Source organism: Theropithecus gelada, chromosome 2 (assembly GCF_003255815.1).
Source record: "Theropithecus gelada isolate Dixy chromosome 2, Tgel_1.0, whole genome shotgun sequence".
In the NCBI taxonomy this organism is placed as follows: Eukaryota; Metazoa; Chordata; class Mammalia; order Primates; family Cercopithecidae; genus Theropithecus; species Theropithecus gelada.
Genome location: NC_037669.1, coordinates 21,686,749 through 21,713,366, shown reverse-complemented (window position 1 = coordinate 21,713,366; position 26,618 = coordinate 21,686,749). Strand labels below are relative to the sequence as shown.

Below are 26,618 nucleotides of genomic sequence, written 5' to 3'. Positions count from 1 at the left end.
CCGCACCTGTAATCCCAGCTACTCGGGAGGTTGAGGCAGGAGAATCACTTGAACCCAGGAGGCAGAGGTTGCAGTGAGCTGAGATTGCACCACTGCACTCCAGCCTGAGCCATGGAATGGGACTCCATCTGAAACACAAAACAAAACAAAAACCTGGAAGAAGCCCTTGCAGAATCAGAACAAATGTCAAACACTGATCTCAGAAACTCTCCATGAATTAGTTTGTAGTGCAATTTGTTTATGCCCTTAGTATTATTCAAAACAACTGAGCAATTAGCCATCAATGAGAGGAGTTTAACAGCTGGGGGTGATCAGGGAAAAGGGAAGAAGGTTTCCGGAAATCACTATCATCTCAAGTTGACTGTGAGCATACTCAGTGCTGCACCTTAGACTGTGGAAGGGGAAACAGACTTCACTAAAATAACACAGCCAGTCACTAGACACGTAAACAAGCAAATAAAGATAACCAGACCTCAGAGGGAGAAACATAGGGGACCAGTACTCAGAGTTGCTACAATAAATACTGTATTATCTAAAATGTCCAGTTTCCAATAAAAATTAAAGACATGCAAAGAAGCATGTCTTATATAAACATACACAATTTAGGCTACACTAAATTTATTTATTTATGTACTTTTTAATAAATAGAGATGGTGTCTCACTATATCACCCAGGCTGATCTTGAACTACTGGCCTCAAGCAATCCTCCTGCCTCAGCTTCCCAAAGTGCTAATATTACAGGTGTAAGCCACCACACCAGGCCTTCACTAATTTATTAAGAATTGCTTTTCTTCAATAATAAACTTAGCCTACTACACTTTTTTTACTTTATAAACTAATTTTTTAAACGTTTAAATTTTTTGTAATAACACTTAGGTTAAAACATAAACACATTATACAACTGTATAAAAATATTTTCCTTCTTTATATCCTTATTCTACAAGTTTTTTCCTATTTTTAAAATTTTATATTTTTCTTTGTTTTACTTTTTAAACTTTTTTTGGTTAAAAATTAAGACATGGGCCAGGCACAGTGGCTCAAGCCTATAATCCCAGCACTTTGGGAGGCTGAGGTGGGCGGATCGCGAGGTCAAGAGATCGAGACCATCCTGGCCAACATGGTGAAACCCTGTCTCTATTAAAAATACAAAAATTAGCTGGGTGTGGTGGTGCGCACCTGTAGTCTCAGCTACTCAGGAGGCTGGGGCAGGAGAATTGCTGGAACCCGGGGGGTGGAGGTTGCAGTGAGCCAAGACAGCACCAGTGCACTCCAGCCTGGGCAGCTGAACGAGACTCCATCTCAAAACAAACAAACAAAAACTAAGACATGGCCAGGCACGGCAGCTCACGCCTGTAATTCTAGCACTTTGGGAGGCCAAGGTGGGTGGATCACGAGGTCAGGAGGTTGAGACCAGCCTGGCCAACATAGTGAAACCCTGTCTCTACTGAAAAAACACAAAAAATTAGCCAGGTGTGGTGATGGGCACCTGTAATCCCAGGTATTCAGGAGGCTGAGACAGGAGAATCGCTTGAACCCCGGAGGCAGATGTTGTAGTGAGCTGAGATTGCGCCACTGCACTCCAGCCTGGGCAACGGTTTGAGACTGTCTCAAAAACAACAACAACAACAACAAAACTAAGACGCGAACACACTAATTAGCTTGGGCCAACATGGGATCAAGATCATCAACATCACTCTTTTCCATCTCCACATACTTTCTCACTGGAAGGTTTTCGGGGACAATAACAGGCATGGAGCTATCATCTCCTATGATAAAAAAAAAATGCTTCTGAAATACTTCCTGAAGGACCTACCTGAGGCTGGTATTACAATTAATTTTTTAAATAAGTGGGAGTACACTCTAAAACAACAATAAAAAGAATAGTATGGTAAATAAATAAGCTAGCAATATAGTCATTTATTATCAAGTATGAATTATACATAATTGTATTGCTATAAATTTTTTTTTTTTTTTTGAGACAGAGTCTCGCTCTGTTGCCCAAGCTGGAGTGCAGTGGCGTGATCTCGGCTTGCTGCAAGCTCCTCCTCCCTGCTTCTGGCCATTCTCCTGCCTCAGCCTCCCGAGTAGCTGGGACTACAGGCACCTGCCACAACACCTGGCTAATTTTTTGTATTTTTAGTAAAGACAGGGTTTCACCATGTTAGCCAGGATGGTCTTGATCTCCTGACCTCGTGATTCGCCCACCTCGGCCTCCCAAAGTGTTGGGATTACAGGCGTGTACAGGCGTGAGCCACTGCGCCTGGCCATTTGTTTGTTGTTGTTGTTTTTTTTTTTTTTGAGAAAGAGTCTTGCTCTGTCACCCAGGCTGGGGTGGAGTGGCATGATCTCAGCTCACTTCCTGGGTTCAAGTGATTCTCCTGCCTCAGTCTTCCAAGTAGCTGGGATTACAGGAGCCCACCACCATGCCCGGCTAATTTTTTTAAATATTATTATTATTATTTTTGAGACAGAGTCTTGCTCTGTTCCCCAGGCTAGAGTGCAGTGGCACGATCTCAGTTCACTGCAACCTCCACCTCCCAGGTTCAAGCGATTCTCCTGCCTTAGCCTCTCGAGTAGCTGGGATTACAGGCACCTGCCACAGTGCGCAGTTAATGTTTTTTTTTTTTTGTATTTTTAGTAGAGATGGGGTTTCACCATCTTGGCCAGTCTGGTCTCGAACTTCTGACCTCTTGAGCCACCTCCATCAGCGCTGGGCCTCCCAAAGCGCTGGGATTACAGGCGTGAGCCACTGCACCTCGCCTGTATTGCTATACGTTTATAGGTGTAACAGTGCAGCATACACTAGCATCAGCACGAACGTGAATAATTCATTGTGCTATGACATTACAATGACTGTGATATCTCTGGGTGCTAGACATTTTTCAACTCCATTATAATCTTATGAGACCACCATCATTTATGTGGTCCATTGCTGGCCAACATGTCATTATGCAGCACATGACTGTATGTGCATAACAGGAATACCAGAGGGAGGGGAGAGAAAGAGGCAGAAAAATATATTTGTAAAAATAATAACTGAAAACTTCCAAATTTATTTAAAAATAGTAACTTACACATCCAAAAACTCAACAAACTCCAAAAAGGATAAACACAAATAAATGCCAGAAGACATCATAGTAAAAATCCTGAAATGCAAAGATAAGAATCAAATTCTAGGCCAGGCACAGTGGCTCACGCCTGTAATCCCAGCACCTTGGGAGGCCAAGGCAGGCAGATCACGAGGTCAGGAGATCGAGACCATCCTGGTTAACACGGTGAAACCCCATCTCTATTAAAAATACAAAAAATTAGCCAGGCGTGGAGGCACACGCCTGTAGTCCCAGCTACTCGAGGGGCTGTGGCGGGAGAGTGGTGTGAACCCAGGAGGCGGAGCTTGCAGTGAGCCGAGATTGCGCCACTGCACTCCAGCCTGGGTGACACAGCGAGACTCGGTCTCAAAAAAAAAAAAAAGATGAGAATCAAATTCTAAAAGCAGCAACAGAAAGACAAGTCATCACTTACAGGGAAATCCCAATAAGATTAACAGATGGCTTCTCCGGAGAAACAATGAAGGGCAGAAAGTAGTGGGATTACATATTCAAAATGCTCAAAGGAAAAAACAAAACAGTGTCTACCAAAAGTCCTATATCCAGCAAGGTATTTTTCGAAAATAAGATAGCATAAAGACTACCAGATAGACAAATGTTGTGAAAAATTGTTAGCAGATCTGTGTTAATGAAATACTAAAGGAAATTCTTCAGGCTGAAAGCAATCAACACAGATGATTATTCAAATCCACACTTTAAAAAAAGCACAGGTAAAAGTAATAATGAAATTATGACAGGCAGGTTAAATGTATAATCATTCTTTCTTAACTAATTTAACATGCATCGTATAAAATATGTATATAATGTATAGGTGAGCCAATACTACACAGAATGTAATGTGTAATATAATAACTACACAAAGACGTTAGTGACAGCAAAGCTATATTGGGCTAAGGAAATGGTAATGGTAAAGTAATAATTATATATTGTTGGGGTCATATCATTAATAGATATGTTTAATAGTAATACTACAGGTCGAGTGCAGTGACTCATGCCTATAATCCCAGCACTTTTGGAGACTGAGGTGGGTGGATCACCTGAGGTCCAGGGTTTGAGACCAGCCTGGCCAATATGGTGAAACCCCATCTCTACTAAAAATACAAAAATTAGCCAGGTGTGGTGGTGGGTGCCTGTTACTTAGCCTCAGTTACACGAGAGGCTAAGGCAGAATTGCTGCCTTAGCATAATTGTTGAAGCAATTCTTGAACCCAGGAGGCAGAGGTTGTACAGAATGAAGATTGCACCAATGCACCCCAGTCTGGGTGACAGAGCGAAACTCTGTCTCAAAGTAATAATAATAATAATAATACAAAAGTGAGGAAAAGGGAATAGAGCTATAGGAAAAATAACCTTTCTATATATAAACAATTAAATATAAATCTGCTAAAAAAGTACAGATCTGCTAAAAGAGTATAAATCTGACACTGATTTTGATCAGAAGGTTGCATGTTCATCTTATGTTGGGGTTAAAAAAAATTATGGTAGACCAAGCCGGGCGCGGTAGCTCACGCCTGTAATCCCAGCACTTTGGGAGTCTGAGGCAGGTGGATCACAAGGTCAGGAGTTCGAGGCTAGTCTGACCAATATCGTGAAACCCTGTCTCTACTAGAAGTACAAAAATTAGCCGGTAGCATGCGCCTGTAGTCCCAGCTACTTGGAAGGCTGAGACATGAGAATTGGTTGAACCCAGCAGGCAGAGGTTACAGTGAGCCGAGATCATGCCACTGCACTGCACTCCAGCCTGGGCAACAGAGCGAGACTCAGCTTCAAAAAAAAAAAAAAAGAACTTTCTAATATTTAGTGATTGTCAAAGAAAAGCTTTGGCAAGATTATCTAAAGCACAGCACAGACAATCCTTTGGCACTGGAGGAGGATTAAGTCTTGATTTTCTAAAGGACAGGACAGACAATCCTTTGGCACTGAAGGAGGATTAAGTCTTCTTCAGTCTGAGATTCTGTAATGCTATAGAACTCGGTGCTGAGCTAGGTAGACACCAGTAATTCAGAATTTTAAATCCCCCATTACTTTGGTCAACAATACAAACAAGAGCAACACTTGACATTTGTCTCAACTTTAAAAACAAAAACCAGTAAGCAACAATTAAATGGAATAGAAAGTAAACACACTATTGAGTTTGACAAATTTATTGGTACTTTAGTAAAGACATTCATCTCAGTCATTTCTCTCTCCCAGCTTGACCTTAGGTTAATATTTCATTTGGGTCAAGAAAATAATACGTAGGAGAGGTATGTTATTTTAACAAACAGGAAAATGGACAAAAAATGGATAGTTTGCCTACATTAAAGTAAGTTAAATTCATGTATCTTGATATAATTAAATCATGTAAGAACTAAGAGTTCTATATACATTTCCATCGTTTTACTTGGGCTTATTCTAAACTTAAATGCTAGTGAACAAAATGTTAGGAATATACACAGGCTGCTTCTCTGGAGTTATTACCAACTAAAAGACCTCAGCAAGCAGTTACCACCAATAAAACAATCTGAAGCTGCCCCCAAATATAATATTGTAGGAGTTTTCAAGGAAATTTGTATACTGTATGCTTCTTTTGTCTGTGACTATGCTTTTAAAGATGTGTTTAACTGTCACATTTTAAAAAAAGTTCATATACAATACAAAAATACAAAACAAACACCCTACAATACACAAATCTAACAAAGTACATGTGGTGAGATTCAAAAAAATGTTTGAAGATGCATTTTCTTTCCTTCAATTTCAGTAATCTAAAATGTGCTTTTTCAGAGGCCATTGGTCAATATGTACGTATTTAACATAAACCATACAATTTTACTAGTAAGAAAGCCGATAGTTAAGTTCAATTCAAATTGGAGTTCACAAGTTAGTAATTTAAATTCTTAGACAAGGCTACAGAAAGTGCATCTTCTTGTTTTCCATCTTCATATAATGTTGTGGTTTTTTTTTGGTGTTTATACCTTTTAAAAACTAAAAACAGCCAAATATTTAAGCAATATGTACATTTAAATTTTTGGTGGTGGTTTGTGTTTTAAAAGAAACAGCTTCCTTATGATTTGCCTCAAGTTCTGCTGGAAATGCTTACAGGACCTAGCTAATAAACAAAAAACAGGAGAAGCACATTCAAAATACTGATTTACTTTGGTAGCAAATGGTTTTTCTTTGAAGACTAATGAAGATAGACAAGACCCATTAAGGTGAAGTGGGCTATTTCAAATATTCAACAGTTTACATTAAAAAAAAAAAAATTCTTTTAAGAGCTAAGCATCTGTATCCACTGATAGCAATGCAATATCTAGTTTATGATGACTTGAAACAAAACAAATGCCCATAAGGAAAAAAGCTGTATTTTATCTAAATTTACTTTCAGTGAATAGTTCAGTAACATCTTCCTCCCAATACAATACTCCCTCTCTCTATAAGGCTGTTCCTGGGAGCCAGACAAGTTTAGGTAATAAGGGAGTTAAGAGAGTAACTGCTTGCAGTTTTAAATAGACAATAACTTTTTGCTTCCCTCTTAATGTGCTAATAGTTGTGTCTAAAAAAATATGCAATTCTTAAAAAGGTACCATTTCTGATTTCTTTATTATCTGTAACCTTTGGAAACTAATCACATGAAACTACAAAATTAGCAAATGTCTTGAAATCTGTATATAAAACATAAATTACCTCTAATTTCAAACTCTCATTTATTAGTGTACCACTCAATCTTTTAAAAAAATGAAAAAGAAAAAAAAAGCGGCTCCAAAGATAGTCTTATACCATTCTTTAAAAAAGGAAACTGTTCCTTTTAACTTTACACCCACCCCACACCCCAATTTCAAAACATCATTTAATTGTCTTGGTCATGGACATTTCCAAGATGAGATTTTATATTTCGCTCCCACAGCTTCTGGTTATCAGAAAACCCATGTTTTCCTTTATTGAAGGAGTTTGGTCCAGCTGATGTTGGTGTATCCCTGTGTTAAAAGAAAGAAAATTTATTTAAAATGCTATATAAAGCCTTTCAGGTTATGATTTTGATTCATTCAATACAGGTTTGTTTAGCACCTATTATAAACACAGACTGAACACTGGAAGCCCCTACAGAGCTTTTTAAAAATACACTTCACAGGCCAGGCACGATGCTGATGCCTGTAATCCCAGCAATTTGGGAGGCCGAGGCAGGCGGATCACCTGAGGTCAGGAGTTTGAGACCAGCCTGGCCAACATAGTGAAGCCCTGTCTCTACTAAAAACACAAAAATTAGCCAGGCTTGGTGGCACATGCCTGTAGTCCCAGCTACTTGGGACGCTAAGGCAGGACGACTGCTTGAACCTGGGAGGCAGAGGTGGCAGTGAGCCGAGATCACGCCACTGCACTCCAGCCTGGGCAACAGAGCAAGACTTCATCACAAACAAACAAACAAAAAAACAAACAAAAAAACACTTCACAGACACAGTTCTAGAATTTCAGATCCAGCAGGCCTAAACTGGGGGTGGGGATAAATCTGTAGTTTTAACAAACATTTAAGGTAATTCTGATACACAGCTAAGTGTGGCAACCACTACAGTTTTAAAAACTGTTGCCTCCCAGCCAAAGCAACATGGTGAGACCTTGTCTCTACAAAAAATTAAAAAATTAGTCAGGTGTGGTGTTGTGCACCTGTGGTTCCAGCTGCTCAGGAGGCTGAGGTGGGAGGATTGCCTGAGCCCAGGAAGTCAAGGCTGCAGTGAGCTATGATCACACCACTGCACTCCAACCTGAGTGACAGAGCTAGATCCTATCTTAAAAAAACAAAACAAAACAAAAACCCACCAAAACCAAAACAAAACAAAAAAAACAAATCTGTTGCCTATAACCTATTAATACCACTATGAAGTCAACGTGATAGCTGGCCACCAGCATTTGTAAAAAAATGAAATAGAAGAAAAACATGAAGACATATTACACATAGAAAGGTTCAGTGTCATTTTATGAACTTCTACTTCAATTATTTATGTTTAAATATATTAATATATGTGCTAGGTGTTTAGGCAAGACAACAATATCACATGTACTTCCAACTTTAAGCTCAGTATGAAAGGAAGGCAGGCAGGTACCCAATGGGACTGACTCTACTTGAATCACATGATGAAAGTCTGAAAACTTATGCCTGTGTATAGATTTAGCACTTAGCATTATCATACTGGTAGTTAATTAGGAAAAGGAAAAAGATTTGGCACTCAGTTCTTTGTGGGTTCATACATTTGGAAGAAATGGGGACACAGTATGGGGCTGATGTGGAATTAAAGTTTCTTACTAATCTCTAAGCTACCCACTAATGCACACAGACAGGAAACTGAACATCGTGTTAACTTAAAATTAATGTTATCTCCATGACAACAGCAACAATAGAGAAAATTAAAATACTTTCATTTGTCTTATTTTGGTATTTGGCATCTAAGTCATTAAAGAGAAAAAGAAATGTAAGATAAAGTGGTAGAAATGATATCATAAGTGAAGTGGCTGGGTATGGTGGCTCACACCTATATTCCCAACACTCTGGGAGGCTGAGGCAGGACTGCTTGAGGCCAGGAGTTTGAGACCAGCCTGGGCAATATAGCAAGATCCTGTCTCTACTTAAAAATTTTTTAAAAAAGTAAAGTGAGTGAAAGCCATTTGTTTTGTACCAGGAAAAATTTTGAAATCAGAAACATTTCTCATAGCTATTTCTTATTTGAAAAAAAAGGCTGGGCGTGGTGGCTTACACCTGTAACCCCAGCACTTTGGGAGGCTGAGGTGGGGAGATCACTTGAACTCAGGAGTTAAGAGACCAGCCTGGGCAACATAGTGAGACCCTGTCTCTACCAAAAATTAAAAAAATCAGCTGGGTGTGGTGGCATATGCCTGTGGTCCCAGCTACTTGAGAGGCTGAGGTGGGAGGGTCATTTCAGCGTGGGAGATCGAGGCTGCAGTGAGCTGTGATTGTGCCACAGCATTCCAGCCTGGGCAACAGAGTAAGACCCAGTCAAGAAGTAGTCTTAAATTATTGTTATGTCTTATGATACTCATTTTCTCTAACTGTGAGACTAAATAAGATCAGTGATAGTTCACAGATAATAATTACAGTTATCTTTCTTCATGAGGCTTGATCCATGTCTTACTCATCTTCAAAATCCTAATTAATCATCTGGTACACAGAAAATGCTTTTAAAAACTATTCTGCCCAAATGCACAAGAAAAGCCTCAACACTCCTAGTGCTTGCCAAAAAAAGAAAACAATTCAAAAAATATAAACAACAACAAAAAAGAAAAGTCTGAACTCTAAGAAATCATGTGCAAGTTATTTTTGTTCTTAATTCACCTTTGTAACTTTCCGTAATATTTATGAAAAATTATAATACCTTCCAATATTCTTCATCCTCATCTTTGCTTCTGGAGGCATTTCCTCTGGTTCACTCTAAAGAAAAAAGTAAGTAAACCACGATAACTGCATACAAACTTATTAAATTCCTGATTCCTAATATGCTAAATTTTATATCTAAGTCTTTTAGCATTTTCACCACTGTAAATTTTGATAAAAGGAGAAAATTAGTGAGTTATTTACCTTAACTACATTTAAAAAATAAATGCCTGTCTTCTAGGGTGCTGATTTTGCATAAAGAAAAAAAACTGCTGAAAAAACAAACATTCTAGAACTAAAACCATTTAGCTACTAAATGCTACACACCGTGTTAAATGTTTTTATATGTCCTATCCCTTAAAAATCCTAACATAATCGCATGAGGGAGGTATGATTATCATCATTCATATTTTGCAGGTAAGGTAACAAAGTTAACTCGCTCAAGGAAACAAAGAGAATGAATAGCAAAAGAGTTTGACACCAAAGCAAAGGTTCTTAACCACTTTAATGTACTGCTCCTCAAAAATATCTATTACAATACAGACATCTTGAAAGCTCATTCCTGGCTGGGTGCGGTAGCTCACACTTGTAATCCTAGCACTTTGGAAGGCAGAGGTGCGTGGATCACCTGAGGTCAGGAGTTCAAGACCAGCCTGGCCAACATGGTGAAACCCCGTCTCTACTAAAAATACAAAAAAATAGCCAGGTGTGGTGGTGCGTGCCTGTAATCCTAGCTACTCAGCAGGCTGAGGCAGGAGAATTGCTTGAATCCGGCAGGCAAAGGTTGCAGTGAGCCGAGATCATGACACTGCACTCCAGCCTGGGTGACAAGAGCGAAACTCTGTCTCAGAAAAAAAAAGAGAAAAAGAGAGCTCATTCCTTACTTTTTCTATACTTATAGTTGTTGAAAATTGTGGGGAAAGATCCTTTCAAATGTAAATTTTCACATATAAATGCTGCTGCTTAGCTAACTACTACTTTTTAAAAGGGTGTTGATCCAGCTTAAAGGGGCTTCTACTGGTTAAATCTGTGACAATCTGAACATAATAACCTATTGAATAAAGTAAGATTCCATGAGTATACACTTAAATAAATAAAATTTAAGCGTGATAAGAAGCTCTTCCTTACAGTAATAGACAGTTAATAGATGCAGAAAGGATGACAGAATCAGAAAAATCATCATTTGGCAAATCTTATAATTCTGGTGAGAATTATCAACAGATGTTAACACTAGTGAGTAAACGTCCTCAATCATATTATTTTCACATATTCTCAAAGCCTATCCCCACAAAATAAATTTCAATTACAAAAGGTAGAATAGTAATTTGACAGTGAAGAAATCTGGCAGGCAGCACTTTAACCAAATGATCGAAGTTAACAATGTCAGTGATGGGGTATGTTGGCCGCATGTACTCCCTGATATGATGCACTGATAACTTGGCATCACTTCTGTGGTATTTGTGCCTAAAGTAAGAAACATGAAACTAATCATGAGGAAACATCAGACAAATCCAAATTGAGGGGGTTTATATAAAATAACTGGCCTGTACTCTTCAAAAATGTTAACACCATGAAATACATATAAAGACTCAAGAATCTGTCCAAATTAGACTACACATATGTAACAACTGGAAAAATATTTTAAAATTTCAAAATTAACTAATTAAGTGGCTATCCTCTTTGTTCAGTATATTTAAAATTCAAATATATATCTAAGGTTACTTAATTATGATCTCCAAAAAAAAAAGGGAAGATTTCAGATACATGTGTTTTTTAAATCTACGAGACAGTTTATCCTTTATTACTGTTACAGCAGAAAGAATGTTGTCTAAATGCATCCGAAATTTATTTAAAAGCAGGGAAAGCAGTAGGGTATGATGCAAAGAACAAGAAACCAGAAGACCTAAAAGACAACATGTGTGTGCACTGGCATGTGCTCATGCATACTTGATTTCTCCATTTTCATTTTTTTTGGAGATGGAGTCCTGCTCTGTTGCCCAGGCTGGAGTGCAGTGGTGTGATCTTGCCTCACTGCAATCTCCACCTCCTGGGTTCAACCGATTCTCCTGCCTCAGCCTCCCGAGTAGCTGGGATTACAGGCTCATGCCACCACGCCCAGCTAATTTTTTGTATTTTTAGTAGAGACAGGGTTTCACCATGTTAGCCAGATGGTCTTCATCTCCTGACTTCGTGATCCACCTGCCTCAGCCTCCCAAAGTACTGGGATTACAGGCATGAGCCACCACGTCCGGTCAATTTCTCCATTTTCAAAATATGAATAAATATATCACACAACTCACAAATTAAGGGTAAAATAATGTGAAAAGATATCCAAATTGTTAGGCATTCGAAGTAAGCCACTGTTGTAATGTAGGTGCTTACAATTTCCAACCTCTGCACTTTTGTACGTATTCCCTGCATCCTGTATCATTCTTCCCTCCTACAATCTGTACATATCTGAATGGGTTGAATCAAATGGTACCTAATTTCTTAAGATTGTTAGAGATGCCAAGAACTTTAAATATTATTTAAGTCAGTGCTTCTCAAACTTAATTCAGTTCTTCTAACTGCCAGTCTAGTGGTCTTTCACATGCTGCTGCATCTAGTATCTGGCCTTTACTCCTTTTCTCAATTTCCACAGTATCATTTATTCAGGTACTTTCGATTTTTATCTTGTACTGTTTTACATTTAAGTCTGCCCTACTAGGCTGAGTTCCTAGGGGAATGTTTCTGATTTATCTTTATAACATCACAGTGGCTAACATACAGAAAGCACTCAAATGGAGAGAATAAGTGAAAGTCCGAGAGAGAATACACTGATGACTATAGTAATTTTCTGCTTATTGATTTGGGCTCCAATCATTCCATAATTATCCTTGCTCAAAATTCTTCTACAAAACTCTCCAGTTCAGTCAAATGCAGCTACTCAGTATTTACTACTTGTGACTTGAAAACTGACAGCCTGGCTTACAAAAGTATTTTCTTTTTTTTTGAGATGGAGTTTTGCTCTTATTGCCCAGGCTGGGGTGCAATGGCGCGATCTCGGCTCACCGCAACCTCCGCCTCCCAGGTTCAAGCAATTCTCCTGCCTCAGCCTCCTGAGTAGCTGGGATTACAGGCATGTACCACCATGCCCGACTAATTTTATATTTTTAGTAGAGACAGGGTTTCTCTATGTTGAGGCTGGTCTCGAACTCCTGACCTCAGGTGATCTGCCCGCCTCAGCCTCCCAAAGTGCTGGGATTACAGGCGTGAGACACCGCACCCGGCCACAAAAGTATTTCTTGATTCACTAAAACCCTGCCTAATGTTTTAGTATCTCCTTCATATATATTCTTCCCAAATCACTCCAGTCCTCTGAATATATAAAGTCTCATCCACATAGAACATATGGCTGTGTGGTGGCTCACACCTATAATCCCAGGATGTTGGGAGGCCAAGGCTGAGGATCACTTGAGCCCAGGAGTTTGAGACCAGCCTGGGCATATGGTGAAACTCTACAAAAAACACAAAAATTAGCTGACCATGGTGGGGCATGCCTATGGTCCAGCTACTTGGAGGGCTGAGGTGGGAGGATCACTTGAGCCTGGAAAGTCAAGGCTACAGTGAGCTGTGATTATGCTACTGCTCTCCGGCCTAGGCAACAAAGCGAGACTCTCTCTCTCTCTCTCTCTCTCTCACACACACACACACACACACACACACACACACACACACACACACACGAATATACGCCCACATATGCTTTTGGGAACAACTACTGATGTATCCTGAAACACTTAATTGTTACGCAATGATGTCACATCATGAGTGGGGGTTAAGTTTTAATGTCAGAGTCTAACACAAAAACATGTCAGAATTAGGCTTGAAACCTCCTAACATCAGTCAGAATTACGCTTGTCATTCATAACGTGGGAAGGTAGCGACATTGTGAGGGGCATGAGGAAACTGGGACTAAGAGACAGTCAGATAAGCATCTCATGCTCATTCTGGACCACATGCTTTTTGAGTAGAACTTCTGGCAGAATCACCTGCACTATTTAATTGTTATCCCTCCTAGGGATATGGGAAGTGAGCACAATAGCTGACTTTTTTTTTTTTTTCCTGAGACAGAGTCTTGCTCTGTTGCCCAGGCTTAAGTGCAGTGGCGCGATCTTGGCTCACTGCAACCTCCGTCTCCTGGGTTCAAGCGATTCTCCTGCCTCAGCCTCCCGAGTAGCTGGGATTACAGGTGCTTGCCAGCATGCCTGGCTAATTTTTGTATTTTTAGTAGAGATGGGGTTTCACCATATCGGCCAGACTGGTCTTCAACTCCTGACATCAAGTGATCCACTGGCCTCAGCCTCCCAAAGTGCTAGGATTACAGGCATGAGATACCACGCCCAGCCAACAGTTGGCTTTTTAAAGTTGAATGCATGCATAATGTATCATTACTGAAGACCCCAGCTATAAAAATTATTAAGGCAACAGTATTGAATTTTTTTTTTTTTGGATCCTACATACTTCCTAGCACAAATTACTCATAATAAACATTTGTTGATTTCATCCTTAAGCTTCTCGCCCCCAAAGTCAACAATATTCTAAAATAATCCTACAACCAAATAAAATGCAAAAACAGAACATCCAGTTTTTATGGATGTCACACACACACAAAAAAACTATTATAAAGAAAATTCATTAATACTATTAAAACCTATAATTTGCCACTAATACCTTCCTTAAATAACTGGTTAAAGTAAAAAAACAAAACTGGATATCAACTTACATCTTCATCTTCATTAAAAGCTGCTGCTACTGAAAGAGTTTTTGGAGCAAGAGTTGGAACAGTTTCTTTAGGCTTCTGAAGAAGAAACATATTAAAAAGAATATCATGTAAGTAACATTTATACAAGCTTGTTTAATGATATGAATAATTTATCTTGAAAAATTTAACTTTGTATTTCCATAGAAATTTGTATAGTAACGAACCCAATACTTTGGACAAATCCATTCTCTCTTTTCAAAAATGTGGATTATCAGTAGGTATGTTTTACTTTACTAACTTGTGGTGTTCATTTGTTGCCCTCCTACAAAATATTTTCTGGTTAGGATCTACAATATCACTTACCTAAGGGGTACTTGGTATAGGCCAAGAAAAAATGATTAGTAATACCTTCCCATAGTAATGTTAAATACAATGTGCCTTGAAAGCATAAAAGGAATCACGAATCATCTTTCTGTACTAGCCAGCTTTCTGCTCCTAGGCCTATAAACATAATTAATACAAACCATCTCTTCACACTATGTTTTCTGTTTTTGTTTTTGAGACAGTCTTGCTCCGTTGCCAAGGCTGGAGTGCAGTGGCACAATCTTGGCTCACTGCAGCCTGTGCCTCCTGGGTTCAAACGATTCTCATGCCTCAGCCTCCTGAATAGCTGGGATTTACAGGTGTGTGCCACCATGCCCAGCGAATTTATTTTGTATATTTAGTAGAGATGAGGTTTCATGTTGGCCAGGCTGGTCTTGAACTCCTGACCTCAAGTGATCTACCCGCCTCAGCCTCCCAAGGTGCTCTCTACTAAAAATACAAAAAAACAGCCAGGTGTGGTGGTGAGCGCCTGTAATCCCAGTTACTTGGAAGGCTGAGGCAGGAGAATCGCTTGAACTCAGGAGGCAGAGGTTGCAGTGAGGTAAGAGCACACTACTGTATTCCAGCCTGGGTGACGGTGTGAGACTGTCTCAAAAAAAAAAAAAAAAAAAAAAAAGAAATTAAAACATAAAAACACCCTTTCCTTGGCTTCTGTAACACTGCTTTTTATTGGTTATTCTCCTAATTTTCCCACCTTTTGTTCTGTCTCTCTCCCTTTCCTGCTGCTCCCCATTTAGAAGATATAGATACCCAGGCGGGCACAGTGGCTCACGTCTGCAATCTCAACACTCTGGGAAGCTGAGGCAGGAGGGCTGCTTGAGACCAGGAGTTCCAGGCCAGCCTGCTCAACACAGCAAGTCCCTTACCTCTAAAAAAAAAAATTTTTTTTTAAATTAGCAGACAACCAGAATTTTGAATTGTCAGTGATCTTTCCTTCTCTGGTCGATTTCATTCATTCCTAGTTTTAACTACCAAATCCTATGTCTACCCCTAAACGGGTTATCATCTGCCTACTGGGCAGCTCCACTTAGGAGCTCCCCTAGGTACTTTAGTTTCACAGTGTTCGTAAGTACTCAAATCAGAAAATCTTTTCCTCAACTTGTAAGGTCCTATTGATTAGACATCTATTAAGTAAACTTAATTCTCCCTCTGCCTTTTCAATCATGCCATCACACTACCAACTTAAGGTCCTTAGCATTTACCTGCCGGGACTACTGTCAGAAATACATCTCCTGGCCAGGCACAGAGGCTCATGCTTGTAATCCCAGCACTTTGGGAGGCCTAGGCAAGTGGATCACTTGAGGTCAGGAGTTCAAGATCAGCCTGGCCAACAAGGCGAAACCCTCTCTCTACTAAAAATACACACACACACACACACACATACACACACACACACACGCTGGATATGGTGGTGATGCACGCCTGTAGATCACACCTTTGCACTCCAGCCTGGGTGACAGAGTGAGACTGTCTCAAAAAAACAAAAAACAAAACCAAAAACAAAAAACATCTCCTGACCCTTCTTTCTTTCTTTTTTGAGACAAGGTCTTACTCTGTCACCCAGGATGGAGTGCAGTGGTGCAGTCTTGTCTCATTGCAGCCTTGACCTCCCTGGGTCAAGTGATCCTCCCACCTCAGCCTCTCAAGGAGATGGGACTATAGGTGCACCCTGCCAAGCCTGGCTCATTTCTTATTTTTGAGACACAGTCTTGCTCTGTCACCGAGACTGAAGTGAAATGGGATGATCTCAGCTCACTACAACCTCCACCTCCTGGGTTCAAGCAATTCTCCTGCCTCAGCCTCCCAAGTAAGTGGGATTACAGGTGTGTGCCACCACGCCTGGCTAATTTTTTGTATTTTTCAGTAGAGATGGTGTTTTGCTATGCTGGCCAGGCTGGTCTCGAGCTCCCAGCTTCAAGAGATCCACCGACTTGGCCTCCCAAAGTGCTGGGATTAGAGGCCTGAGCCACCGCGCCCAGCCTTGTTTATTTTTTGTAGAGAAGAGGTCTCACTATGTTGCCCAGCCTGGTCTCAAACTACTGAGCTTAAGCAATCCTGCCTCAGCCTCCCAAAGTGCTGTAATTATAGGCGTGAGCCACTGCACCTGGCCCCCCACTTTCTGCATCCTCTTCCTACCAACCATCTATATGGCACCACAGTGATGCTTCTGGGATGCAAATCTGTTTAAGTCTTGAGACTCATTATGGAATAAAAGTTCTTAAATTCGGTCTCATGGTCTAATTTTGGGGGCTGTTTACCCATTTCCCCACCAATCCCTGTCCAAATACTAATGATTTTCTCAATGTACCGTAACCGCCTTTGCATGAAATGCCCTTGTGCTCCTGACTACATTTAAGTCCAACTCAAAGATCACTTCATCAGTAAAATCTTCTCTGACCTGCTGAAACAAAATTAACCATCCTTTCTTTTATATCACACACATTTTTTTTAAATAGGTGTTTTCTTTTGAAGGAATACAACATGTTCAGTTGTATGCATAGTAACTCTAGAAACACCCTTAATTTTTAAAGATGTCATGTATTTAACGTTGTGGACACAAATAAGCATTTGTTGGTGGATTAACTATCTTCATATAATATAATCAATCCAGCACTTTCAATTATTTTTTAATATTCTACACTTCACCCCCCCCAATAAGACTGTGTTTGCACTGTAGTTTATCTTATTTTATTTTTGAGACAGAGTCTCACTCTGTCGCTAGGCTGGAGTGCAGTGGCGCGATCTCGGCTCACTGCACCTCTGCCTCCCAGGTTCAAGCGATTCTCCTGCCTCAGCCTCCCGAGTAGCTGGGACTACAGGAGCATGCAACCACATCCAGCTCACTTTTGTATTTTCAGTAGAGATGGGGTTTCACCATGTTGGCCAAGATGCTCTTGATCTCTTGACTTTGTGATCCACCCACCTTGGCCTCCCAAAGTGCTGGGAATACAGACGTGAGCCACCACGCCCAGTCTTGCAGTTTATTTTATAAAAACAGATTTGTTTTCCAAAACTAAAAAGTTTTACTGAGCAGTTTTTTCAAAATATAACCCTCCCACCCCAAATTATCAGAAATTACTAATCATGTCAATTATTTATAGAGTAGGCCGGGCGCAGTGGCTCACACCTGTAATTCCAGCACTTTGGGAGGCTGAGGCGGGCAGAGCACCTGAGGTCGGGAGTTCGAGACCAGCCTGACCAGCATGGAGAAGCCCCGTCTCTACTGAAAATACAAAATTAGCAGGACGTGGTGGTGCATGCCTGTAAACCCAGCTACTCGGGAGACTGAGGCAGGAGAATCATTTGAATCCCGGAGTCAGAGATTGTGGTGAGCTGAGATCGCACCACCACACTCCAGTCCGGGCAATGGCAGTGAAACTGTCTTAAAAAAAATAAAAAAAAGAAAGAGGGGCCAAGCTCGGTGTCTTATGCCCATAATTCCAGCACTCTGGGAGGCCGAGGCGGGCGGATCACCTGAGGTCAGGAGTTTAAAACCAGCCTGGCCAACGTGGTGAAATCCACTCTCTACTAAAAATACAAAAATTAGCCAGACGTGGTGGCGCGCACCTATGGTCCCAGCTACTCAGGAGCCTGAGGCACAAGAATCGCCTGAACCCAGGAGGCAGAAGTTGCAGTGAGCTGAGATTGCGCCACTGCACTCCAGCCTGGATGACAGAGTAAGAGACTCCATCTCCAAAAAAATAAATAAATAAAATAAAATAAAATAAAAATAAATTAAAAAAAAGAAAGAGTAGGGATTTAGATTTAGGGACTATGTTCATGCACAGTAAAATCTATTCTCAAGGGGACATCTATAGTAGAAGTACAGCTGAGAATATATATTTAATATACTGCCTATCAAAAAACATTAAATATTTATGCAGTTAGGTCTATACAAGTTTTATAACTACATATTAAACAAAAAGAATCAGCTGAAATACAGAAATAGAGTAATGAAGTAATGATGTTATAAGCTCAATGTTTTTTGTTCAGACTGAATTTTTAAAAAAATAGAAATAGAAAAAGGGAAAACAGAGCAGATTGAGGGTGGGGATTCTAAGTAATAATAGCTTTGCAAAATGAGAATAGCCCAAATATACCGACTGCTCCAGACCATATTTTTAAGATCTTTGAATAAACATCTAATGTAGAATAACGTTATGCACATCTGGCAATTGAGCATTAACTTTCACAGCACAGATACAAATAACCAACTCAAAGGCAATTTTAGGATTTTTCTCCTCATACAAGAATGTAACCATTTTCCAAAGCCAACAGCAATACACTATTTAAGTCACTTCCTTTTCCCTTAAATAAGAGATCTATTTGGTTGAAGGTTATGAAATTTTCATACTATAGGTCAGAAACAAATATCTACAACTTTATATGCTTCAAATTAATATTTCAAACACTTCCAGAGGTTCCATGGTTAATAAGTATTAATCTAAGGCTTACATCTTAAAACAAAGGATCAAATATTGACCTGTAAAAGACTACCCATTTGTAGTTCCAAAGTAAGATAATTACGTAGATCTTTTACCAAGCAATACCTTACTAATATTAATCTTTTAAGATATAAATAACTGATTTCTCAGTATTATTTTTAATACTACAGGCACTGAAAGATAACAAAATAAACTTTGGAAAATCTTTCTGAAAATATTTTTCAGAGGATTTGCTCAACTTAGAAAAAAGATTTTTATTTTTATTTTTTGTAGGGATAGATCTCGCCATGTTGCCCAGACTGGTCTGAAACTCCTGGGCTCAAATGATCCTCCCACTTTGGCCTCCCAAAGTTTTCAGATTACAGGTGTGAGCCACTGTGCCCAGCCAACTTAGAAAAATTCTAAGTTTATTATTTTATAAATCATATTCCCTATAATAGTTGTTCCTTCTAATAGTCCAAATCTTTGTTTCTTACCAGCTTTATTGAGATAAAATTCATTCAGACCCTTCTTAAAAAGGGCGCTGATCATCTAAGTTCATAGGTCAAAGATTAGTTCTCAAACAATGTACCTTTTCACCCTTAATTTACCAGAACCTAGTAAATGTCACATTTCCAAAGCAAATCCTTAAGATCCATTACAAACATCATATATGAAATAACAACTCACACTTGATCCAAGTTTGATGGATATGGCTGATGCTTTCTTTGTCGTCTGACTACCTATGGCAAATCCAAACTTGGAGATCTTTGTAGGCTTTGTTGGGAGGTCGGCAGCTTCTTCTTCAGCTGATCGCTTCTCAGCGCTGCGACTGGAACTTTCCCCTCCATTACTGGAAGAAACAGTCTTAGTTTTCACAGGTTTTTCTGCTTCTTCTTCAGGTCCTGGTGAAGTCGAAACAACTTACCAAGATGAGCTATTTTTACTTAGCAGATTGATGGGAGCAGCAACCTCAAAAAGCATCGTTATAAGGAAGATACCTCTGCAGTTGTCACCTACTGACCCACCAGTCTCTTCCACTGTTTGTTAGAGTATACAGCAGGAACTGAGAGTGTGTGGCAGCAGAAGAGGCTCCCATGAATTAACTAGCATCAAATACAGAGCAATTTAAAATTATAAACACAGAGTTCACAAAAAGTAAAGACCCTTCAACTAAACACTACAATTTGCACAATAATCTGGTTATCTGTGGGATTTTGCTTTTTAGAAATCAGATCTATCTAACATCTTTTACACTTAGTAGTTTGTGAGCACTCAGTCACATGGTAAAAGAATATACTTGGATAACAAATTATAATATTCTTCAGTAATGCAGTAATAATCATACAAAGTACCTAGTTATAAACAGGCCCATTATTACCCAAATGACAATGTTAATACAGCCTAGTTATTTTCTTGAGTGATGTGTTCCTCACGTAAATCTCACACAATCTTAGGAGTTGAAAAGGAACTTCAAGGTCACTCCCTCTTGAGAAATTTAATTCTACTCTGACAATTTGGTTATTACCTGTTTTAAGCTCCCCTAAGAACTATTTAAAAAAAAATCTTACTTTGGTTTATATCTTAGATTTTTCCATGAAAGATGAGTTAATCATAATTTCAAACAGTAGAAAGCATACATATGTAGGTTTGGAAGGCAAAATGTCTTGCTAGTTTTGCTTCTGTTTGTATGAAGTCAATGATGAAATTGGTTCACATTCTGACTTTCTTGGGTCTGTTATGTAAGACTAAGAACATATCAGGCGATAAGACAGAAGAAGGCTGGCTGATCATTAAAAATTTTATTTTCTTTCCCCAGTTTGCCCATTCACCATATAGGATGTATTCTGCTACACTGGATCAAGAGCTTATTTATGGAGAAAAAGAAGATGCTCCAAAAGATGGCCTTGATAACAGTTAAGAAAGCAGGACACAGAGCTAGAATGGGGAGAAAAAAAGTCAAACACAAATAGACTGACAAGCAAAGGATTAAAGATCAGAGGCTACAGATCTAGATCTATATAGTTTTGGACTAATGGGGTCTCTAGATTAATAAGAACTTTGAACAAAACATTTGATTCTGTTTAGATGAAAAATAAAAGAAACTCTTTATTCTCTTTGGACAAGGAGTAAAAGTTGTAAAGTCAGTATAGGGGAGGGAAATTAAGCAGGATTATGTTTTGGGATTTCCCTAAGAGACAAAGATAGCACTGAAATGGTTGCTTGAGGTGCCATTCTCTTATTTATATATAAAATCACAAAAGCACCTGAAGAATTAAAGAATCAAGATTGCTATTCAACAGCTGAAAAATGGAACTCAATTTACAAAGCACGAATATCTTTGAAAAAGAGTATGATGCAGTTTTGTCAGAGTCTCAGTTCATAACTAAAAGCACTTATGCTAATTTTATTCTGTATTCTATTTGTAGTTCTAATAAAGTATGACATTTCATAGTGAAACCCAAACAATAACTACTTTCCTGTGACTGACACACAGTTAAAATAAAAATCTCTTTGGCTCTACACATTGGAACAGAGAAACATACAAAAAACCTGCTGGCTTTATATGTAGAAACAATCTATACACCAAAGAATGACTAAATACACAATCAGTTTTTTTAAAAATGAGAAAATCACTTATCAATTTAGAACATAAAACATGGATAAAATAGCAAATCACTAGATTCTTTACTAAGGAATATTTTAATAAAAGGAATTTTATCTAATTTGTATTGAGCAAATAAAACATATAATTAATATGAAATAAAATTACACATGGTACTAGCATTTTTTTTTCATTGACTAATTGGAGAGGGGTGAGCCTTAGAGCACAAAGGTACGTTACTTTGAAAAAATTACCTAGTAAGCTGGGCACAGTGGCTCATGTCTGTAATCCCAGCACTTTGGGAGGCTGAGGCGGGTGGATCACCTGAGGTCAGGAGTTTGAGACCAGCCTGGGCAACGTGGCAAAACCCCGTCTCTACTAAATATACAAATTAAGATGGGCAAGGTGGTGAGCGCCTGTAATCCCAGCTACTCGGGCGGCTGAGGCAGGAGAATCGCTTGAATCCAGGAGACAGAGGTTGCAGTGAGCTGAGATCACACCACTACACTCCAGCCTGGGCGACAGAGCGTGACTTCATCTCAAAAAAAAAAAAGGAAAGAGAGAAAAAATTACCTAATAAGCAAGTTTAAGTCCATAAGGGTACCCTTCATAATCCATTTGCATTCTGGTTGCTTCCTTTTTTGAAAGAAGGGCAGAGCTACCTCTCTAGTATGCACAGAGGTGTGCAGCCTAAATGAGAAGGTGTTCAAGACCCTACTAGTGTCTGGCATAATAAATGTCAATTTCATTCACGCAGTTCTTGGTATAATCAAAAAAGCTTGAGATGGCCATGATTATGTATGACTAGCTCTTCTTCAACATTATTTCTAACGTTATTTCTCCTAACATTTTTTCAAAGAGCTACACAGATATAACCAAAGAGCAGAGAAAAAAAACTACCAAAGTTTTACCCTATTCTTTAAAGCAGGGAGTTCAAATAAGTAGCTTCTCTCACAGACATAAATTAATATTGGCCAGGCGCGGTGGCTCACGCCTGTAATCCCAGCACTTCGGGAGGCCAAGGCAGGCGGATCACGAGGTCAAGAGATTGAAACCATCCTGGCCAACATGGTGAAACCCCATCTCTACTGAAAATACAAAAATTAGCTGGGCGTGGTGGCACGGGCCTGTAGCCCCAGCTACTTGGGAGGCTGAGGCAGGAGAATCACTTGAACTGGGAGGTGGAGTTTGCAGTGAGCCGAGGTTGCGCCACTGCACTCCAGTCTGACGACAGAGCAAGACTCCATCTCAAAAAAAAAAAAAAAAAAAATTAATGGAAACTACTCATAAAAAAATACTTATACTTCCAACTCAGTAGACTGCTCAACAGGAATTACAATTCAGAACATTCTCTAGTTAAGCCCCTAAGACAAACTTGACAGTGTTTTCAAAAAAGTGACTGCCACAAAATTACCAATTTAGCAATATCCATGGTATGACATATTTTAATTATGACTCCTCTGCACAATTTCATTAAAAATATCTGACATTCAAAAATGGCTTAAATGTAACAGCACTACTTTCTTGTAACGACAAGGAGACAAATTATGTAGAAGTTAAGTGATATTACTTACTCTAAGCTACCACGAAAAAGACCATACTAATTTTTCTGATACCAATTAGCAAAGTAATTTTATACTATTTTTCCCCACATGCTAAAATGGAAACATCAATATTCATACTGTAGAACTAATAACCCTCAACTAAAAGAATGGCAGATAAATTATACAGTGGATTTATGATGACATTCAAGGTACATTTTGACAGCACATTAAACACATCTGCTACCCTCGGTCAAGACAGTTAACGAGATGGCCTTAAAGTCAACACATGATTCTTTAGACTTTTCCTCAAACTACTTCTAAATTTTTTTGCTTTTCCTCAAACTGCTTTTAAATTTTTATGTAATTTTATCCCACAATTTCCAAGACAATTTTTTTGGGAAAAAAATTCACTAGTGAGAAAGTAGTAGATAGTTTAAATTGTTCTTTCATAAGGTATTTTACTAGTCAAAAAAAAAAAAAAAAAAAAAAAGCAGGGGGTGGGGAGGGGAGAGAGAGAGATGGAGTTTCAGCTTAACAGAACCGTACGTGTTTTTTTAAGAAGGAAATCCTGGGTCCAAAGTAATTAACATTACACTTAATCTTTTCAATAATTTTTGTTCCCAAGGCAATTCACATGAAACATGTTAGTAGGTCTACTAGTGGCCTTCATATGCTATTAATCGTTTCTATTTTCTCATATTAAATAATTTCCGGAATGATAACTGAGGTGGTCAGAATAGAGAACAATGTTTAAAATACTCTAAAAACATTTTAAACAGCTCGCACGTGTTAAGTCACTTGTCTTGTTACGTGCAAAGAGAGAGCTGGAGAGATTACATGTTTCTTTTCCTTAACGCACAAGACCCGAATTTAGGGAGTGGAATGGACAGAATAAGGATAGCTGTAACCTGAGTTTAACATCGTAACAAAATACAGGAAGAGTCACGCTAGACTATTTAGTCGCCTAAGTATCTGGCAAGCGGTCAGCTGGCAACAGCCTAAGGGAAATACTTCAAAGAAAGGCAAGCAAACCTTAGCCCTAGACCCCACAGCTTAAACCAGAGGGCAGGCAAAGGCATTCCTCTTCCCCTCCATCACCTCGGCCCACCCTGTCACAGGGTCAGTATTAAACTTGGAAGTAAAGGAAAGAGAGCAGGCCGGAGTTGTCCACCTCCTCAGTGAAAAGAGAGCAGCAAGCGTAATTAACTCCTGCGTGGAACTGAGAGGCCGGCACAGTCAGAGACTCGGCCTGTGGCCAGTTCCCGCGGCAACTACTCGGTCGCTTGCACTGTGTGTATGTTTTGTCTCATGAGCGTCTCCGGTGTGTGTGTTTTGTGTGATATGCGTCTCCGGTGTGGCGGTAGCGGCTCCTGCACCGCCGCTCCTGGTCCCACCCCGAGTTCGGTCTCCCTTTCTGGCGCCCATCTCCCTTCTCCTCGGAATCAGGGCCTCCGCTGGGGCCAGGAGGTGACGAACAGTGGCCACCTCTCCCCCGGCAAGGAGGCGATGTGGGCCAGGAGCCCAGCGGGCCGCACCGGGCGTGCCCGAGGCAGGTCTGGGCCCAGCACCTGGCCGGGTGAGGTCCAGGTCCGCCCATTCTCGCCCCAACCCACTCCCCCCACCCTGGGGAGCCCAAAGAAAGGCCCGGAGCATCCCACGCTGCCCGCGACGCTGGGGTTGTGTTCACCTCCGGCGGCTCCAGCTCGCTGCGACTTTTCAGGCTTCTCCTCTCCCGCCTTCCCGTCCGCCATTTTCCCCGCCGCGGCCTCCCTTGCAGCCACGCCAAGGACGTCACGACCCCGCCCAGCAACCATTGAGTTTTTGGGGCCAGCCGGCGTGGTGGCGGCCTAGAGCGGTCCCGAAGAATGAAAAGAGGCCCCCCTTCGGAAACGGAAGTGGCTGTGATGTCATCGAGTAGCCGCCTCGGAAGGAAGAGTTGGGATGGTTGGGTGGTCTAAGTGGAGTGCTGGCTAGGGACTTTGTATTAGAGGGTAGTGAGGTCTTCATGGTCCAGCGACACGGCCCGAGAAGTGAGGGGAAATGGAGCATCTCCCTGGAAACGCTGGGATCTTAGAAGGTTTCTGCATACCCAGGTGTGGTTGCAGCTGAGGCTGAGAGGGTCTTCTGTTCCGGCCTTGCTGGATAACGTATGCCTGCCAACTCTATGTAAACAAAAAGCCCGCCTTCTTTTTCCCTATTTAAAGGGGAAATCAGCGTTTATGTAGCGCCCCCTAGCTTCAGACGCCTTTCATACACTCGTTTAATCACCGCGGTTGGCCAAATATAGAATTCTCTCAATTAGCTGTGCGAGTTGAGGCCAGAGAGAGTAATTTGTCCAAGTCAGGTAGCCAACTGTAAAGCTACTTTTTCTACAGGGTGCTTCTACGAAGTTGAGAAACTACTATGTCAAGTTCAGACTGCGGTAATTTTTGCTTTACTAAGAAATCTTTAGTGGATTCCTACAGTCTGCAGAATGAAGTCCGTGAGTTACATTAGGCCCTAGCCTACCTTTTCGGCTTCATCTTCCCCCTTTCTCAGTATTTATCCAGCCCTCCTAGCCAAATGGGGTCTATTACTTGCTTAGGGAACTGGAATTTCTGGGTTTGCTCTACGATATATAGTTAGAGAAAGTCTTAGGAGTCAGAACTTGGATTTGAATCTGTTTTGCCCTTTCCTGCTTGAGTAACCTAGAGACTTGCTTACTGCCTACAGACCTACCTTTTCTTCTCTATGAAAGAGAAATAATAATAGTGCCTCCTCAAAGAGTGGTAATAGGGCTCAAATGAGATCATTTTTGTATACCATTATTTGGTCACTTCATACTTCCCTCAATTTGTGTGTGTGTGTTTTTATTTTTTTTTATTTTTATTATTTATTTATTTATTTATTTATTTATTTATTTATTTTGAGACGGAGTCTCACTCTGTGGCCCAGGCTGGAATGCAGTGGCCGGATCTCAGCTCACTGCAAGCTCCGCCTCCCGGGTTTAGGCCATTCTCCTGCCTCAGCCTCCCGAGTAGCTGGGACTACAGGCGCCCGCCACCTCGCCCGGCTAGTTTTTTGTATTTTTTTAGTAGAGACGGGGTTTCACCGTGTTAGCCAGGATGGTCTCGATCTCCTGACCTCGTGATCCGCCCGTCTCCGCCTCCGAAAGTGCTGGGATTACAGGCTTGAGCCACCGCGCCTGGCGTGTGTGTGTGTTTTTAAACTGTTGTCTGTGAATGGCTCAAAAGTTCCTTGAAAACAGAGACCCAGTTTTTAAAAACTGTGCTGTGCGTTTCATATATGAAAAGTGTTCAATATTTGCAGATGGATTACACCTCGGGCTTCAAGTCCAGGGAGTGGAGAAAGAATGAAGAAAGTATCAAAATGTGTTTCCCATGACACAAACAGGGCAGTGTGGTGGTGATTTTGTGATCTAGGTTGAAGTCCCTGAGCCATCATTTATCATC

At 40.3% G+C, this 26,618-nt stretch overlaps 1 protein-coding gene across 7 annotated transcripts; it reads right to left on the bottom strand.

Annotated features, from left to right (window-relative positions):
- Window positions 1–5,235: 5,235 nt before the first annotated feature.
- PCNP (PEST proteolytic signal containing nuclear protein) lies at window positions 5,236–25,039 on the bottom strand. Of its 7 annotated transcripts, XM_025375430.1 has the most exons (6): window positions 24,854–25,039; window positions 19,946–20,123; window positions 19,708–19,870; window positions 14,231–14,305; window positions 9,467–9,522; window positions 5,236–7,060 (listed from the first exon to the last, which is right to left on the bottom strand). In XM_025375430.1, the coding sequence occupies exons 2-6, from the start codon at window positions 19,999–20,001 to the stop codon at window positions 6,934–6,936; spliced, it is 477 nt and encodes a 158-aa protein (XP_025231215.1). In that variant the 5' UTR covers window positions 20,002–20,123; window positions 24,854–25,039; the 3' UTR covers window positions 5,236–6,933. The 7 variants fall into 7 exon arrangements, with proteins under 7 accessions (XP_025231215.1, XP_025231210.1, XP_025231211.1 ...); XM_025375425.1 differs by lacking the exon at window positions 19,946–20,123 and having other exon boundaries at window positions 19,708–19,922; XM_025375426.1 differs by lacking the exon at window positions 19,946–20,123 and having other exon boundaries at window positions 14,231–14,302; window positions 19,708–19,922.
- Between the last annotated feature and the right edge of the window lie 1,579 nt (window positions 25,040–26,618).